This window comes from Cherax quadricarinatus, chromosome 12 (assembly GCF_038502225.1).
Source record: "Cherax quadricarinatus isolate ZL_2023a chromosome 12, ASM3850222v1, whole genome shotgun sequence".
In the NCBI taxonomy this organism is placed as follows: domain Eukaryota; kingdom Metazoa; phylum Arthropoda; class Malacostraca; order Decapoda; family Parastacidae; genus Cherax; species Cherax quadricarinatus.
The window spans coordinates 28,537,836-28,555,877 of NC_091303.1; the positions used below are offsets into that span (position 1 = coordinate 28,537,836).

The following is an 18,042-nucleotide window of genomic DNA, read 5'->3' on the forward strand; positions in this document are numbered from 1 at the left end:
GAAATATAATACAATACTGCTTCCTTAACCTATTGAACCATGAACAATCATAAAACACAGGAAAACATTATAAAATACATACATGTATTGTATATAAATACAGTGGAACCTCTACCTGCGAGTTTAATCCATTCTATGACCTTGCTCGCAACTGGATTTGCTTGTTTGCAGTCAATTTTCCTCATTTAAATTAATTGAAATGCAATTAATCTGTTCCAGTGGAATTCTGTACTTCAATAATTTTGCTAATATCAACTCTACAGCTTATTTATCTGTCTCACTTCATCTGATATGACATAATAAACAATATAAATAACATAGAAACCTGATTTATACTCTAAAATTAATAAAATATGTAATTCATGCAGTGGTATGGGCGGTGTCGGCGGTGGACGAGAGTTTGTCTGGAGACCGGACAAAATACTTCTTGAATAATTTTGCTAATATCATCTATATGGCTTATTTATCTATCACAGTTCATCTAGTATGACATAACAAACAATATAAATAACATAGAAACCTGATACATACTCTAGAATGAATAAAATATGTCATTATATATGTACCAGCGGCGGCTGACGAGAGTTTGTCTGGAGACAAGACAAAATACTCCTTGAACATTTTGCTATCATCAACACTACGGCTATTTATCTATCACAGTTCATCTAATATGAAATAATAAACAATATAAATGACATAGAAACCTGATATATACTCTAGAATGAATAAAATATGTCATTATGTAACAGGTGGAGGTGGCCACAACCGCTCCCTCTTTGTTGTGGTAAACACTGCCATCTAGTGACGGCCTTTTGAAGCCGTCTATTTTTATAATTATTATTATGTAGTACATTATTATTATATATGTATTATTAGTATTATACATATTATTATTATTATTGTATTATATTATTATACTACAGTGGACCCCCGCATACCGTTGGCATCACATAACGTTAAATCCGCATACCGCTACATTTTATCGCCAAGATTTTGCCTCGCATACCTCTAAAAATCCCGCTCAACGCTGTTCGTCCGAGACGCGTCTAATGTGCGCCCTTAGCCAGCTTCACACGTTCCGCCGGTGGCATTGTTTACCAGCCAGCCTCCGCGGTAACATCCAAGCATACAATCGGAACATTTCGTATTATTACAGTGTTTCTGGTGATTTTATCTGCAAAATAAGTGACCATGGGCCCCAAGAAAGCTTCTAGTGCCAACCCTACAGGAATAAGGGTGAGAATTACTATAGAGATGAAGAAAGAGATCATTGATAAGTATGAAAGTGAAGTGCGTGTCTCCGAGTTGGCCAGGTTGTATAGTAAACCCCAATCAACCATCGCTACTATTGTGGGCAACAAAAAGGCAATCAAGGAAGCTGTTCTTGCCAAAGGTTTAACTGTGTTTTCGAAACAGAGATCGCAAGTGATGGAAGATGTTGAGAGACTGTTATTGGTGTGGATAAATGAGAAACAGATAGCAGGAGATAGCATCTCTCAAGTGATCATAAGTGAAAAGGCTAGGAAGTTGCATGAGGATTTAATTAAAAAAATGCCTGCAACTAGTGATGATGTGAGTGAATTTAAGGTCAGCAAAGGTTGGTTTGAGAGATTTAAGAGGCGTAGTGGCATACATAGTGTGATAAGGCATGGTGAGGCTGCCAGTTTGGACCACAAAGCAGCTGAAAAATATGTGCAGGAATTCAAGGAGTACATAGAAACTGAAGGACTGAAACCTGAACAAGTGTTTAATTGTGATGAAACAGGCCTATTTTGGAAGAAAATGCCAAGCAGGACCTACATTACTCAGGAGGAAAAGGCACTCCCAGGACATAAGCCTATGAAAGACAGACTTACTCTGTTGATGTGTTCCAATGCTACTGGTGATTGCAAAGTGAAGCCTTTATTAGTGTATCACTCTGAAACTCCCAGACCGTTCAGGCAAAAGAATGTCCTCAAGGAAAATTTGTGTGTGCTGTGGAGGGCAAACAGTAAGGCATGGGTCACTAGGGACTTTTTCTATGACTGGTTACACCATGCATTTGCCCCCAATGTGAAAGATTACCTAACTGAAAAGAAATTAGAACTTAAGTGCCTCCTGGTGTTAGACAATGCCCCTGGTCATCCTACAGACGTGGCAGAGCGACTTTATGGGGACATGAAATTCATTAAAGTGAAGTTTTTGCCTCCTAATACCACTCCTCTCCTGCAGCCCATGGACCAGCAGGTTATTGCAAACTTCAAAAAACTGTACACAAAAGCTCTGTTTGAAAGGTGCTTTGTAGTGACCTCAGAAACTCAACTGACTCTAAGAGACTTTTGGAGAGATCACTTTAATATCCTCAATTGTGTAAACCTTATAGGTAAGGCTTGGGAGGGAGTGACTAAGAGGACCTTGAACTCTGCTTGGAAGAAACTGTGGCCAGAATGTGTACACCAAAGGGATTTTGAAGGGTTTCAGGCTAACCCTGAGAATCCTATGCCAGTTGAGGAATCCATTATGGCATTGGGAAAGTCCTTGGGGTTGGAGGTTAGTGGGGATGATGTGGAAGAGTTGGTGGAGGAGGACAATGAAGGACTAACCACTGATGAGCTGATAGATCAACTTCAACAGCAAGAGGCCAGACCTGAGGAAACTGGTTCGAAGGAGGGGAGAGAGAAATTGAAGAAATTACCTACTACAAAGATTAAGGAAATCTGTGCAAAGTGGCTTGAAGTGCAAATCTTCATGGATGAAAATCACCCTCACACAGCTATTGCAAGCCGTGCTGGTGACTATTACACTGACAATGTTGTGAAACAGTTTAGGGAAGTCATAAAGGAACGAGAGGTACAGGCCACTATGGACAGATATGTTGTGCGACAGAACTCCAGTGACTCTGAAGCTGGTCCTAGTGGCATTAAAAGAAGAAGGGAAGTAACCCCAGAAAAGGACTTGACACCTCAAGTCTTAATGGAAGGGGATTCCCCTTCTAAACACTAACACACTCTCCTCCTCCCATCCCATCAATCATCACCAGATCTTCAATAAAAGTAAGTGTCATGTAATTGTGCATGCCTTTTTCAGTTTGTGTGTATTAAAATTAATATTTCATGTGGTAAAATTTTTTTTTTTTCATACTTTGGGGTGTCTTGCACGGATTAATTTGATTTCCATTATTTCTTATGGGGAAAATTCATTCGCATGACGATAATTTCGCATAACAATGAGCTCTCTTGCACGGATTAATATCGCTATGCGGGGGTCCACTGTATTATTATTATTATTATATGTGTTATTATACATATTATTATTATTATTATTATTATTATTATTATTATTATTATTATTATTACAATGTAAATAATTTGTAATTTTATTCACACAAAAAATATAAGATTTACTGTTATGCCTTTTGCAATAATTTTATAAATAATGTCAACCCATTCACGACTGCATATTGGAATGGACAGTGACGTCATTTGTTTACTCTTGAACATAGCCAAGCAATGGAACATTTCTCCTACGTTGAGCTCAATTTCAAGGTACTTTTGATCATGAAAGCAAACAAAATCATATCTACAGTCGACCCTCAACTAACGGCGGCATTAAGTAATGGCAATTTCGTCTAACGACACTTTTTGCCATAAAAAAAAATGCTTTAACCAACGGCGAAAAATTCTACCAATGCATTTGTCTGGAACATGTCCATGTGCCCGGAGCGCGGCCTGAGCAGGCGGCCCAGCCACTCCACCACTCAGCGTGCCATTGTTTACAAGCTGTTGGTCGGATTCCATGTGTGCCTCCCATATATTTTGGATTATTCCACTGTTTTTAGTGCTTGTAACCACTAAATAAGCCACCATGGGCCCCAAGAAAGCTTCTAGTGCCAAGCCTGTGTTAAAAAGGGTGAGAATTATGATGGAAATGATGATCATTGAAAAATACGAGAGTGGAGTCCGTATGGCTGAGTTGGAAAAGCAGTACAACAAATCACATTCAACCATCAGTACTATCTTTGCAAACAGACAGGCAATCAAGGAAGCTGTTGTTGCGAAAGGTTGAAGTATGTTTTCAAAACGGAGACCACATATAATTGAAGAGGTAGAGAGACTGTTATTGGTATGGATAAATGAAAAACAATTATCCGGTGATAGTGTTTCTCTGTCTATAATTCGTGAAAAGGCAAAGAAGTTGAATGATGATCTCATTAAGAAAATGCCTCAAAATAGTGCTGCTGCTGATGAATTTAAGGCCAGCAAAGGCTGGTTTGAGAGATTTAAGATTCGTAGTGGCATACACTACGCACAGTACTAGCTCCCATCTTGTTCCTCATCCTCATATCCGACATAGACAAGGATGTCAGCCACAGCACCGTGTCTTCCTTTGCAGATGACACCCGAATCTGCATGACAGTGTCTTCCATTGCAGACACTGCAAGGCTCCAGGCGGACATCAACCAAATCTTTCAGTGGGCTGCAGAAAACAATATGAAGTTCAACGATGAGAAATTTCAATTACTCAGATATGGTAAACATGAGGAAATTAAATCTTCATCAGAGTACAAAACAAATTCTGGCCACAAAATAGAGCGAAACACCAACGTCAAAGACCTGGGAGTGATTATGTCGGAGGATCTCACCTTCAAGGACCATAACATTGTATCAATCGCATCTGCTAGAAAAATGACAGGATGGATAATGAGAACCTTCAAAACTAGGGAGGCCAAGCCCATGATGACACTCTTCAGGTCACTTGTTCTATCTAGGCTGGAATATTGCTGCACTCTAACAGCACCTTTCAAGGCAGGTGAAATTGCCGACCTAGAAAATGTACAGAGAACTTTCACGGCGCGCATAACGGAGATAAAACACCTCAATTACTGGGAGCGCTTGAGGTTTCTAAACCTGTACTCCCTGGAACGCAGGAGGGAGAGATACATGATTATATACACCTGGAAAATCCTAGAGGGACTAGTACCGAACTTGCACACGAAAATCACTCACTACGAAAGCAAAAGACTTGGCAGACGATGCACCATCCCCCCAATGAAAAGCAGGGGTGTCACTAGCACGTTAAGAGACCATACAATAAGTGTCAGGGGCCCGAGACTGTTCAACTGCCTCCCAGCACACATAAGGGGGATTACCAACAGACCCCTGGCAGTCTTCAAGCTGGCACTGGACAAGCACCTAAAGTCAGTTCCTGATCAGCCGGGCTGTGGCTCGTACGTTGGTTTGCGTGCAGCCAGCAGCAACAGCCTGGTTGATCAGGCGCTGATCCACCAGGAGGCCTGGTCACAGACCGGGCCGCGGGGGCATTGACCCCCGAAACTCTCTCCAGGTAAACTCCAGGTAACACAGTGTGGTAAGGCATAGTGAGGCAGCCAGTTCAGACAAAAATGTGGCTGAAAAATATGTGAAGGACTTTAAGGAATACATAGAGATGGAAAACTTAAAACCTGAAAAAGTGTTTAATTGTGACGAAATAGGCCTGTTATGGAAAAAAATGCCAAACAGGACCTACATTACTCAGGAGGAAAAGGCACTCCCAGTACATAAGCCTATGAAAGACAGGCTGACATTAATGTTGTGTAGTAATGCTAGTGGTGACTGCAAAGTGAAGCCTTTATTGGTGTATCACTCTGATACTCCCAGAGTGTTCAAGAAAAACAATGTCATCAAGGGTAATTTGTATGTGATGTGGAGATCAAACAGTAAGGCATGGGTCACTAGGGAATTTTTCTTGGACTGGTTTTATGGTGTGTTTGGCCCCACTGTGAAAAATAACCTCCAGGAAAAGAAATTGCCACTTAAGTGCCTCCTGGTAATAGACAATGCTCCTGCTCATCCTCACGACTTGCAAGAGGAAATTGCAAAGGAGTTTGGTTTCGTTAAGTTGAAGTTTTTGCCTCCTAATATAACTGCTCTCCTCCAGCCCATGGACCAGCAGGTCATTTCAAACTTCAAAAAACTACACAAAAGCAGTGTTTTAAATGTGCTTTGAAGTGACCTCACACTCAGTTGACCCTAAGAGAGCTTTGGAACGATCACTTCAATATCCTCAGTTGTGTAAACCTTATAGGTAAGGCTTGGGAGGGAGTGACTAAAAGGACCTTGAACTCTGCTTGGAGGAAACTGTGGCCAGAATGTGTAGAAGAGAGGGATTTTTGAAGGAGGCTATGCCAGTAGTGGAAGCTATTGTGTCATTTTGGAAGTCCTTGGGGTTGGAGGTTTGTGGCAAGGATGTGGAAGAGTTGGTGCAGAACGACGAGGAAGAACTAACCACTGCAGACCTGCAAGAGCTTCAGGTGCAACAGCAACAGATCACATCTCAGGAATGTTCTTCAGAGCAGGATGAAGAGAGACAGAGGAAGATGACTTCATCAAGGATTAGGGAAATGTGTTCAATGTTTACAAAGGTGCAAGCATTTATCGATGAATTTTATCCTGTCATAGAAGTTGCAAGCCGCATTGGAAACACGTACAGTGACACTTTTGTCCCATTTTGGGGAAATCTTAAGGGCACATGAGAAACAGAGCTCTCTGGACAGATATTTTGTGCGACAGGGGTCCAGGGACTCAAGCTGGTCCTAGTGGCATTAAAAAATCAAGAAGGGAGGTAACCCCACCAAAGGACTTGGTACTTGAAGTCTTTATGGAAGGGGATTCCCCTTCCAAACAATAGAAAACCTGAATCTCCCCTGCTGCTGGCACATCACTCATCAACAACTTCACAATAAAGGTAAGTGGCATTTAATTATTGTTTATTTTGCATGTCCCATTCATTTTGGTGTAGGGAAGTGTATATTTCATGTAAAAAAAAAAAAATTCAGACTTTGGGGTGTCAGGAACAGATTAATTCTATTTCCATTATTTCTTATGGGGAAAATTAATTCGACCAACGGCAAATTCGACTAATGGCAAGCCCTCTGGAATGGATTAATGCCGTTGGTTGAGGGTCCACTGTACTCTGATAATTATACTTAGGTATACCTGTACCTAAATGAACTTACACACTGTGCTGGCATGCAGGTACACATTGAAATCAGTAAGAGTGTCTTATGTCTTGAGACGTCTTATTAGTAATGATAATAATACTCAATAATAATGGGAACAGATTAATTCTATTTCCATTATTTCTTATGGGGAAAATTAATTCGACCAACGTCAAATTCGACTAATGGCAAGCCCTCTGGAATGGATTAATGCCGTTGGTTGAGGGTCCACTGTACTCTGATAATTATACTTAGGTATACCTGTACCTAAATGAACTTACACACTGTGCTGGCATGCAGGTACACATTGAAATCAGTAAGAGTGTCTTATGTCTTGAGACGTCATATTAGTAATGATAATAATACTCGATAATAATCATCGAGTCTCATTAAACGCCATTATTTTTATTATTATTTTTTATTATCACACTGGCCGATTCCCACCAAGGCAGGGTGGCCCGAAAAAGAAAAACTTTCACCATCATTCACTCCATCACTGTCTTGCCAGAAGGGTGCTTTACACTACAGTTTTTAAACTGCAACATTAACACCCCTCCTTCAGAGTGCAGGCACTGTACTTCCCATCTCCAGGACTCAAGTCCGGCCTGCCGGTTTCCCTGAATCCCTTCATAAATGTTACTTTGCTCACACTCCAACAGCACGTCAAGTATTAAAAACCATTTGTCTCCATTCACTCCTATCAAACACGCTCACGCATGCCTGCTGGAAGTCCAAGCCCCTCGCACACAAAACCTCCTTTACCCCCTCCCTCCAACCCTTCCTAGGCCTACCCCTACCCCGCCTTCCTTCCACTACAGACTGATACACTCTTGAAGTTATTCTGTTTCGCTCCATTCTCTCTACATGTCCGAACCACCTCAACAACCCTTCCTCAGCCCTCTGGACAACAGTTTTGGTAATCCCGCACCTCCTCCTAACTTCCAAACTACGAATTCTCTGCATTATATTCACACCACACATTGCCCTCAGACATGACATCTCCACTGCCTCCAGCCTTCTCCTCGCTGCAACATTCATCACCCATGCTTCACACCCATATAAGAGCGTTGGTAAAACTATACTCTCATACATTCCCCTCTTTGCCTCCAAGGACAAAGTTCTCTGTCTCCACAGACTCCTAAGTGCACCACTCACTCTTTTTCCCTCATCAATTCTATGATTCACCTCATCTTTCATAGACCCATCCGCTGACACGTCCACTCCCAAATATCTGAATACGTTCACCTCCTCCATACTCTCTCCCTCCAATCTGATATTCAATCTTTCATCACCTAATCTTTTTGTTATCCTCATAACCTTACTCTTTCCTGTATTCACCTTTAATTTTCTTCTTTTGCACACCCTACCAAATTCATCCACCAATCTCTGCAGCTTCTCTTCAGAATCTCCCAAGGGCACAGTGTCATCAGCAAAGAGCAGCTGTGACAACTCCCACCCTGTGTGTGATTCTTTATCTTTTAACTCCACGCCTCTTGCCAAGACCCTCGCATTTACTTCTCTTACAACCCCATCTATAAATATATTAAACAACCACGGTGACATCACACATCCTTGTCTAAGGCCTACTTTTACTGGGAAAAAATTTCCCTCTTTTCTACATACTCTAACTTGAGCCTCACTATCCTCGTAAAAACTCTTCACTGCTTTCAGTAACCTACCTCCTACACCATACACTTGCAACATCTGCCACATTGCCCCCCTATCCACCCTGTCATACGCCTTTTCCAAATCCATAAATGCCACAAAGACCTCTTTAGCCTTATCTAAATACTGTTCACTTATATGTTTCACTGTAAACACCTGGTCCACACACCCCCTACCTTTCCTAAAGCCTCCTTGTTCATCTGCTATCCTATTCTCCGTCTTACTCTTAATTCTTTCAATTATAACTCTACCATACACTTTACCAGGTACACTCAACAGACTTATCCCCCTATAATTTTTGCACTCTCTTTTATCCCCTTTGCCTTTATACAAAGGAACTATGCATGCTCTCTGCCAATCCCTAGGTACCTTACCCTCTTCCATACATTTATTAAATAATTGCACCAACCACTCCAAAACTATATCCCCACCTGCTTTTAACATTTCTATCTTTATCCCATCAATCCCGGCTGCCTTACCCCCTTTCATTTTACCTACTGCCTCACGAACTTCCCCCACACTCACAACTGGCTCTTCCTCACTCCTACAAGATGTTATTCCTCCTTGCCCTATACACGAAATCACAGCTTCCCTATCTTCATCAACATTTAACAATTCCTCAAAATATTCCCTCCATCTTCCCAATACCTCTAACTCTCCATTTAATAACTCTCCTCTCCTATTTTTAACTGACAAATCCATTTGTTCTCTAGGCTTCCTTAACTTGTTAATCTCACTCCAAAACTTTTTCTTATTTTCAACAAAATTTGTTGATAACAGCTCACCCACTCTCTCATTTGCTCTCTTTTTACATTGCTTCACCACTCTCTTAACCTCTCTCTTTTTCTCCATATACTCTTCCCTCCTTGCATCACTTCTACTTTGTAAAAACTTCTCATATGCTAACTTTTTCTCCCTTACTACTCTCTTTACATCATCATTCCACCAATCGCTCCTCTTCCCTCCTGCACCCACTTTCCTGTAACCACAAACTTCTGCTGAACACTCTAACACTACATTTTTAAACCTACCCCATTCCTCTTCGACCCCATTGCCTATGCTCTCATTAGCCCATCTATCCTCCAATAGCTGTTTATATCTTACCCTAACTGCCTCCTCTTTTAGTTTATAAACCTTCACCTCTCTCTTCCCTGATGCTTCTATTCTCCTTGTATCCCATCTACCTTTTACTCTCAGTGTAGCTACAACTAGAAAGTGATCTGATATATCTGTGGCCCCTCGATAAACATGTACATCCTGAAGTCTACTCAACAGTCTTTTATCTACTAATACATAATCCAACAAACTACTGTCATTTCGCCCTACATCATATCGTGTATACTTATTTATCCTCTTTTTCTTAAAATATGTATTACCTATAACTAAACCCCTTTCTATACAAAGTTCAATCAAAGGGCTCCCATTATCATTTACACCTGGCACCCCAAACTTACCTACCACACCCTCTCTAAAAGTTTCTCCTACTTTAGCATTCAGGTCCCCTACCACAATTACTCTCTCACTTGGTTCAAAGGCTCCTATACATTCACTTAACATCTCCCAAAATCTCTCTCTCTCCTCTGCATTCCTCTCTTCTCCAGGTGCATACACGCTTATTATGACCCACTTCTCGCATCCAACCTTTACTTTAATCCACATAATTCTCGAATTTACACATTCATATTCTCTTTTCTCCTTCCATAACTGATCATTTAACATTACTGCTACCCCTTCCTTTGCTCTAACTCTCTCAGATACTCCAGATTTAATCCCATTTATTTCCCCCCACTGAAACTCTCCTACCCCCTTCAGCTTTGTTTCGCTTAGAGCCAGGACATCCAACTTCTTTTCATTCATAACATCAGCAATCATCTGTTTCTTGTCATCCACACTACATCCACGCACATTTAAACAACCCAGTTTTATAAAGTTTTTCTTCTTCTCTTTTTTAGTAAATGTATACAGGAGAAGGGGTTACTAGCCCATTGCTCCCGGCATTTTAGTCGCCTCATACGACACGCATGGCTTACGGAGGAAAGATTCTTTTCCACTTCCCCATGGACAATAGAAGAAATAAAAAAGAACAAGAGCTATTTAGAATAAGGAGAAAAACCTAGATGTATGTATATATATATATGCATGTGCGTGTCTGTGAAGTGTGACCAAAGTGTAAGTAGGAGTAGCAAGATATCCCTGTTATCTAGTGTGTTTATGAGACAGAAAAAGAAAACCAGCAATCCTACCATCATGCAAAACAGTTACAGGTTTTTGTTTCACAGTCATCTGGCAGGACGGTAGTACTTCCCTGGGTGGTTGCTGTCTACCAACCTACTACGCCATATATTACGTTAATATACACATTTTTATTAATCCATGTACGTACTATATTTTTTCAAAATTATATAATAAACATGATACATAACATATAAAGATGATAAATACACTCCACAGTAGAATAAATAAACATAAATATGAGATGTGGTAGCCAGACTACTTACATGAGTGACTCCACATTAGTAATGATGATGATAATAATAATAACCACCGAGTCTCATTAAATGTCGTATATTACGTTAATATACACATTTTCATTAATCCATGTATGATATTTTTTCAAAATTATGTAATAAACATGATACATAACATATAAAAATGATAAATACACCCCACAGTAGAATAAATAAACATAAATATGAGATGTGGTAGCCAGACAACTTGTACAAGTGACGGCAAGAATAACGTTTTTTCTAGTCCAGCATAAGAGAAAATGTGTTAGTGGGCGTAACTGTAGAAAATGATTCCTATTGTATGCCTTCACCCAGATCGTCATTTCTTCTAAAAATGTTGTTACACGAGAATGGGAGTGTTCCTCTTTATTTATTCTACCATATCAACATGGAGACAACTTGTACACCAACCAGACGTGTATGCCTGGCTTGTTTACAAAACTCACGTACACCTGGTTTGTTTACATAATTCCACAAGTGTCCTCTCTCACGTACTCATTCTCTCTCTCTCATTTATTCATTTTATCTTGTTTACTCACCTCTGACCCTGCATTAAGACTACAAATATTTTACGGTAAGTAATGAGTGAACTGTATATGCATTTTATTGCTCTGGGGCGCTTAACTCTTTGACTGTTTTGGTCATATATATACATCTTATGAGTCACAGTATTTGACGTATTAATACACATAAATTCTAGTGGCTTCAAATCAAGCAAGAGAAAGCTGGTAGGCCCACATGTGAGAGAATGGGTCTCCATGGTCAATGTGCGCCATATAAAAAAATCGGTGCCAGTACTGACCGAATTTGTTCCCATAAGGAATATTGTGAAGTAGATTAGTCCATTTCAGACCCCCAAACATACACGTACAAATGCACTTACATAAATACACTTACATAATTGGTTGCATTGGGAGGTGATCGTTAAGCGGGGTCCACTGTATTTCTTCAGCCACAGAGTTATTAGGAAGTGGAATAGTCTGGCAAGCGATGTAGTGGAGGCAGGAACCATACATAGTTTTAAGATGAGGTATGATAAAGCTCATGGAGCAGGGAGAGGGGGGACCCAGTAGCAGTCAGTGAAGAGGCAGGGCCAGGAGCTGAGTACTGTCTTTGCAGAGGTGCTCAGATACGACTGTTTAGATGTCACTCCAAACAGCCAGTATCCAAAACCCCTCTTTTAAAGTGTAGGCATTGTACAGTAATTCCCACCTCCAGGACTCAAGCCTGTCTAACTGGTTGTCCTGAATCCCTTCACAAGATATTACCTGCTCATACTCCAACATCTTGTCAGGTCCCAAAAAACATTTGTCTCCATTTACTCCTATCTAACACTCACATACGCTTGCTGGAAATCCAAGCCCCTCACCCACAAAACCTCCTTTACTTCCTCCAACCTTTCCAAGGATGACCCCTACCCCGCCTTCCTTCCACTACAGATTTGTATGCTCTCAAAGTCATTCTACTCTGCTCCATTCTCTCTAAATGACCAAACCACCTCAACCCTTCTTCACCCCTCTAATACTTTTAGTAACTCCACACCTCCTCCTATTTCCACACTATGAATTCTCTGCATAATATTTACACCACACATTGGTCTTAGACACGACATCTCCACTGCCTCCAGCCACCTCCTCGCTGCAGCATTCGCAACCCATGCCTCACACCCATATAAGAGTGTTGGTACCACTATACTCTCTTACATTCCCTTCTTTGCCTCCATGGATAACATTTTTTGTCTCCACAAATACATGTATCTCAAAGCACCACTCACCTTTTTTCATTCATCACTTCTGTGGTTAACCTTGTCCTTCATAAGCTAGTCTGCTGACAAGTCAACTCCCACATAGAGTGGAACCTCGGCACTCGAACTTAATTTGTTCCAGAAGGCTGTTCGAGTGCCGATCTGTCCGAGTACCTAACATATTTTTCTCAACCAATTTTTGTTTTTGGTTGGCTGTTATCACTAACTTTCTTAGGTCCCATGGTGACTTGTTTAAACAAATAATATACTAAAAACACCAAAAAATGTGAGGAAACACAAAATAGTTTACAGCGAAGGTCTGGCAGGTTGTTTGTTTGGTCGAGTGCCGAGCAAACGGTCAACTACCAAGTGATTTGTTTACTGAAGAAAGCATTCGAATACCGAATTGTTGAAGTACGGAGCTGTTCAAGTACCGAGGTTCCACTGTATCTGAACACATTCACTTCTTCCACACTCCCTCCCTCCAATGTAATATCCAGTTTTTCTTTATCGAAATCATGGGATACCCTCATCACCGTACTCATATCTATGTTCACTTTCAAGAAGTACAGTGGACCCCCGCATACCGATTTTAATCCGTGCAAGAGGGGTCATTGTTATGCGAAATAATCGGTATGCGAATGAATTTTCCCCATAAGAAATAATGGAAATCAAATTAATCCGTGCAAGACACCCAAAAGTATGAAAAAAAAAATTTTTTTACCACATGAAATGTTAATTTTAATACACACAAACTGAAAAAGGCATGCACACTTACATGACACTTACTTTTATTGAAGATCTGGTGATGATTGATGGGATGGGAGGAGGGGAGAGAGAGTGTTAGTGTTTAGAAGGGGAATCCCCTTCCATTAAGACTTGAGGTGTCGAGTCCTTTTCTGGGGTTACTTCCCTTCTTCTTTTAATGCCACTAGGACCAGCTTCAGAGTCACTGGACTTCTTTCGCACAACATATCTGTCCATAGTGGCCTGTACCTCTCGTTCCTTTATGACTTCCCTAAAGTGTTTCACAACATTGTCAGTGTAATAATCACCAGCATGGCTTGCAATAGCTGTGTGAGGGTGATACTCATCCATAAAGGTTTGCACTTTCAGCCACATTGCACAGATTTCCTTAATCTTTGTAGTAGGCAACTTCTTCAATTTCTCTCTACCCTCCTCTGAACCAGTTTTCTCAGGTCTGGCCTCTTGCTCTTGAAGTTGATCTATCAGCTCATCAGTGGTTAGTTCTTCATTGTCCTCCTCCACCAACTCTTCCACATCCTCCCCACTAACCTCCAACCCCAAGGACTTTCCCAATGCCACAATGGATTCCTCAACTGGCATAATCCTCTCAGGGTTAGCCTCAAACCCTTCAAAATCCCTTTTGTCTACACATTCTGGCCACAGTTTCTTCCAAGCAGAGTTCAAGGTCTTCTTAGTCACTCCCTCCCAAGCCTTACCTATAAGGTTTACACAATTGAGGATATTAAAGTGCTCTCTCCAAAACTCTCTTAGAGTCAATTGAGTTTCTGAGGTCACTACAAAGCACCTTTCAAACAGAGCTTTTGTGTACAGTTTCTTGAAGTTTGCAATAACCTGCTGGTCCATGGGCTGCAGGAGAGGAGTGGTATTAGGAGGCAAAAACTTGATGTTAATGAATTTCATGTCCCCATAAAGTCGCTCTGCCACGTCTGTAGGATGACCAGGGGCATTGTCTAACACCAGGAGGCACTTAAGTTCTAATTTCTTTTCAGTTAGGTAATCTTTCACATTGGGGGCAAATGCATGGTGTAACCAGTCATAGAAAAAGTCCCTAGTGACCCCATAAAGTCGCTCTGCCACGTCTGTAGGATGACCAGGGGCATTGTCTAACACCAGGAGGCACTTAAGTTCTAATTTCTTTTCAGTTAGGTAATCTTTCACATTGGGGGCAAATGCATGGTGTAACCAGTCATAGAAAAAGTCCCTAGTGACCCATGCCTTACTGTTTGCCCTCCACAGCACACACAAATTCTCCTTGAGGACATTCTTTTGCCTGAACGCTCTGGGAGTTTCAGAGTGATACACTAATAAAGGCTTAACTTTGCAATCACCAGTAGCATTGGAACACATCAACAAAGTAAGCCTGTCTTTCATAGGCTTATGTCCTGGGAGTGCCTTTTCCTCCTGAGTAATGTAGGTCCTGAGTTTCTGAGGTCACTACAAAGCACCTTTCAAACAGAGCTTTTGTGTACAGTTTCTTGAAGTTTGCAATAACCTGCTGGTCCATGGGCTGCAGGAGAGGAGTGGTATTAGGAGGCAAAAACTTGATGTTAATGAATTTCATGTCCCCATAAAGTCGCTCTGCCACGTCTGTAGGATGACCAGGGGCATTGTCTAACACCAGGAGGCACTTAAGTTCTAATTTCTTTTCAGTTAGGTAATCTTTCACATTGGGGGCAAATGCATGGTGTAACCAGTCATAGAAAAAGTCCCTAGTGTCCCCATAAAGTCGCTCTGCCACGTCTGTAGGATGACCAGGGGCATTGTCTAACACCAGGAGGCACTTAAGTTCTAATTTCTTTTCAGTTAGGTAATCTTTCACATTGGGGGCAAATGCATGGTGTAACCAGTCATAGAAAAAGTCCCTAGTGTCCCCATAAAGTCGCTCTGCCACGTCTGTAGGATGACCAGGGGCATTGTCTAACACCAGGAGGCACTTAAGTTCTAATTTCTTTTCAGTTAGGTAATCTTTCACATTGGGGGCAAATGCATGGTGTAACCAGTCATAGAAAAAGTCCCTAGTGACCCATGCCTTACTGTTTGCCCTCCACAGCACACACAAATTCTCCTTGAGGACATTCTTTTGCCTGAACGCTCTGGGAGTTTCAGAGTGATACACTAATAAAGGCTTAACTTTGCAATCACCAGTAGCATTGGAACACATCAACAAAGTAAGCCTGTCTTTCATAGGCTTATGTCCTGGGAGTGCCTTTTCCTCCTGAGTAATGTAGGTCCTGCTTGGCATTTTCTTCCAAAACAGGCCTGTTTCATCACAATTAAACACTTGTTCAGGTTTCAGTCCTTCAGTCTCTGTGTACTTCTTGAATTCCTGCACATATTTTTCAGCCGCTTTGTGGTCCGAACTGGCAGCCTCACCATGCCTTATCACACTATGTATGCCACTACGCTTCTTAAATCTCTCAAACCAACCTTTGCTGGCCTTAAATTCACTCACATCAGCACTAGTTGCAGGCATTTTTTTAATTAAATCCTCATGCAACTTCCTAGCCTTTTCGCTTATGATCGCTTGAGAGACGCTATCTCCTGCTAGCTGTTTTTCATTTATCCACACCAATAAGAGTCTCTCAACATCTTCCATCACTTGCGATCTTTGTTTCGAAAACACAGTTAAACCTTTGGCAAGAACAGCTTCCTTGATTGCCTTTCTGGTGCCCACAATAGTAGCGATGGTTGATTGGGGTTTCTTGTACAACCTGACCAGGTCGGCGATACGCACTCCACTTTCATACTTATCAATGATTTCTTTCTTCATTTCTATTGGAATTCTCACCCTTATTGGTGTAGGGTTGGCACTAGAAGCTTTCTTGGGGCCCATGGTCACTTATTTTCCAGAAAGAGCACCGAAAACACTGTAATAATACGAAATATTCCAATTGTATGCTTGGATGTTACCGCGGAGGCTGGCTGGTAAACAATGGCACGGGCGGCACATGTGAGGCTGGCTGAGGGCGCACATTGGACGCGTCTCGGACGAAAATCGGTGAGCGGGTTTTTAAGCGGTATGCGAGGCAAAATTTTTGCGATTAAAGCAAGCGGTATGCGGATTAATCGTTATGTGGTGCCATCGGTATGCGGGGGTCCACTGTATACTGGAAAATAAAGATAAGCGTATTTCTGAGTGTAAATACATATATAAACTTGTAACATTCACCTATCATCTACATGCTCTTGAGTTAGAACGAGATCAGCCATCATGCCAGAGAGCAAAAATTGTAATACGTTTTCATTTGACACATTTGACAGTATTGTAGTACCTCCTGGGATGGTTGCCATACTGATAAGATTTTAATGGCAATGGTAAAGATTTTGGGGCCTGAATATATTTGGAATGCACTTATATTAACTGAGTATGAGGAAGCTTCTGGTCCTGCTCTTTCTATCACTTGGGTAAACCAGGTATATTTATGAAAATGAATTTAGGAACAAGAAGTTATGTTTGTATGATTGAAGGCAGGAAAAGGACACTGTTTCCTGTTGTATTTAAGACTTTAGACTAATGTCATTTGTGTTCATTTGCAGAGGAACACCAATGTTAATTGAATGGAAGACCTCTAGTAAACCAAAACTCTCCTTGACGTCTATGTTTGATGATCCACTTCAAGTTGTAGCTTATTTGGGAGCTCTTAATTTTGATAGCAATTATAAACTTCCTTACCATGTAAGTAAGCATTTATCTTAATTAAATTGTTTGTCTCTTCTATAGAAGGTAGCTAAAGTGAAATTACAAAACTTTTTGTATGCATAAAGCTTTTCTAACCTAGGGTAACAAAATTGAGCAGTTGTTCATATTCAGAAGCACTGGTATTATATAATCCTTGAGGTTTGATGACAAAAAATTATATTTTTAAGGGTAATAGACATTACTTTGAATTACACTATGTTCAAAGGTGTTTAGTATGTAGAGTGTAGGATGAAATGGACGAATGTGCTCTGTATTAGATTGATACTTTCTGCTGCAAGTATTGAGGCCAGTGCATCCACACCCATTCAAGGTAATGATAAATCTAAATATGAATAATAGTTTATTTAAAAAAAAAGAAATTTCTTTTAAGTTTGTTTTACACTACTTTTAACAAGGAATAATCAAACTGTATTACAAAACCTCATACCAAATTATCATTGCATTGCTCATCAAATTTGTATTCTTCCACTTAGTGGAAATAGGGAATTAACCTTATCCATCTCTCTGTAGGTACCTGTATAGATGCATGTCTCCATCAGGAAGTTACATTAACCCTACCCATCTTGCTATAGGTACTGGCATGGATGCAGGTATTATCCATTTTGGTATAGGTACTGGCATGGGTGCAAGTATTATCCATCTTGGTATAAGTACTGGCATGGGTGCAGGTATTATCTGTTTC

General features: G+C 40.8%; 1 protein-coding gene across 5 annotated transcripts in view; it reads left to right on the forward strand.

Moving 5' to 3' along the window:
• Positions 1 to 18,042, forward strand: part of LOC128686596 (uncharacterized) — an 85,496-nt gene that overhangs the window by 62,882 nt on the left and 4,572 nt on the right. For all 5 annotated transcript variants that reach the window (XM_053773538.2, XM_053773537.2, XM_053773535.2 and 2 more), the window contains exon 4: positions 17,198 to 17,336. In XM_053773538.2, coding sequence (XP_053629513.1) covers positions 17,198 to 17,336 — 139 coding nt within the window. The remainder of the gene's footprint in view (positions 1 to 17,197; positions 17,337 to 18,042) is intronic.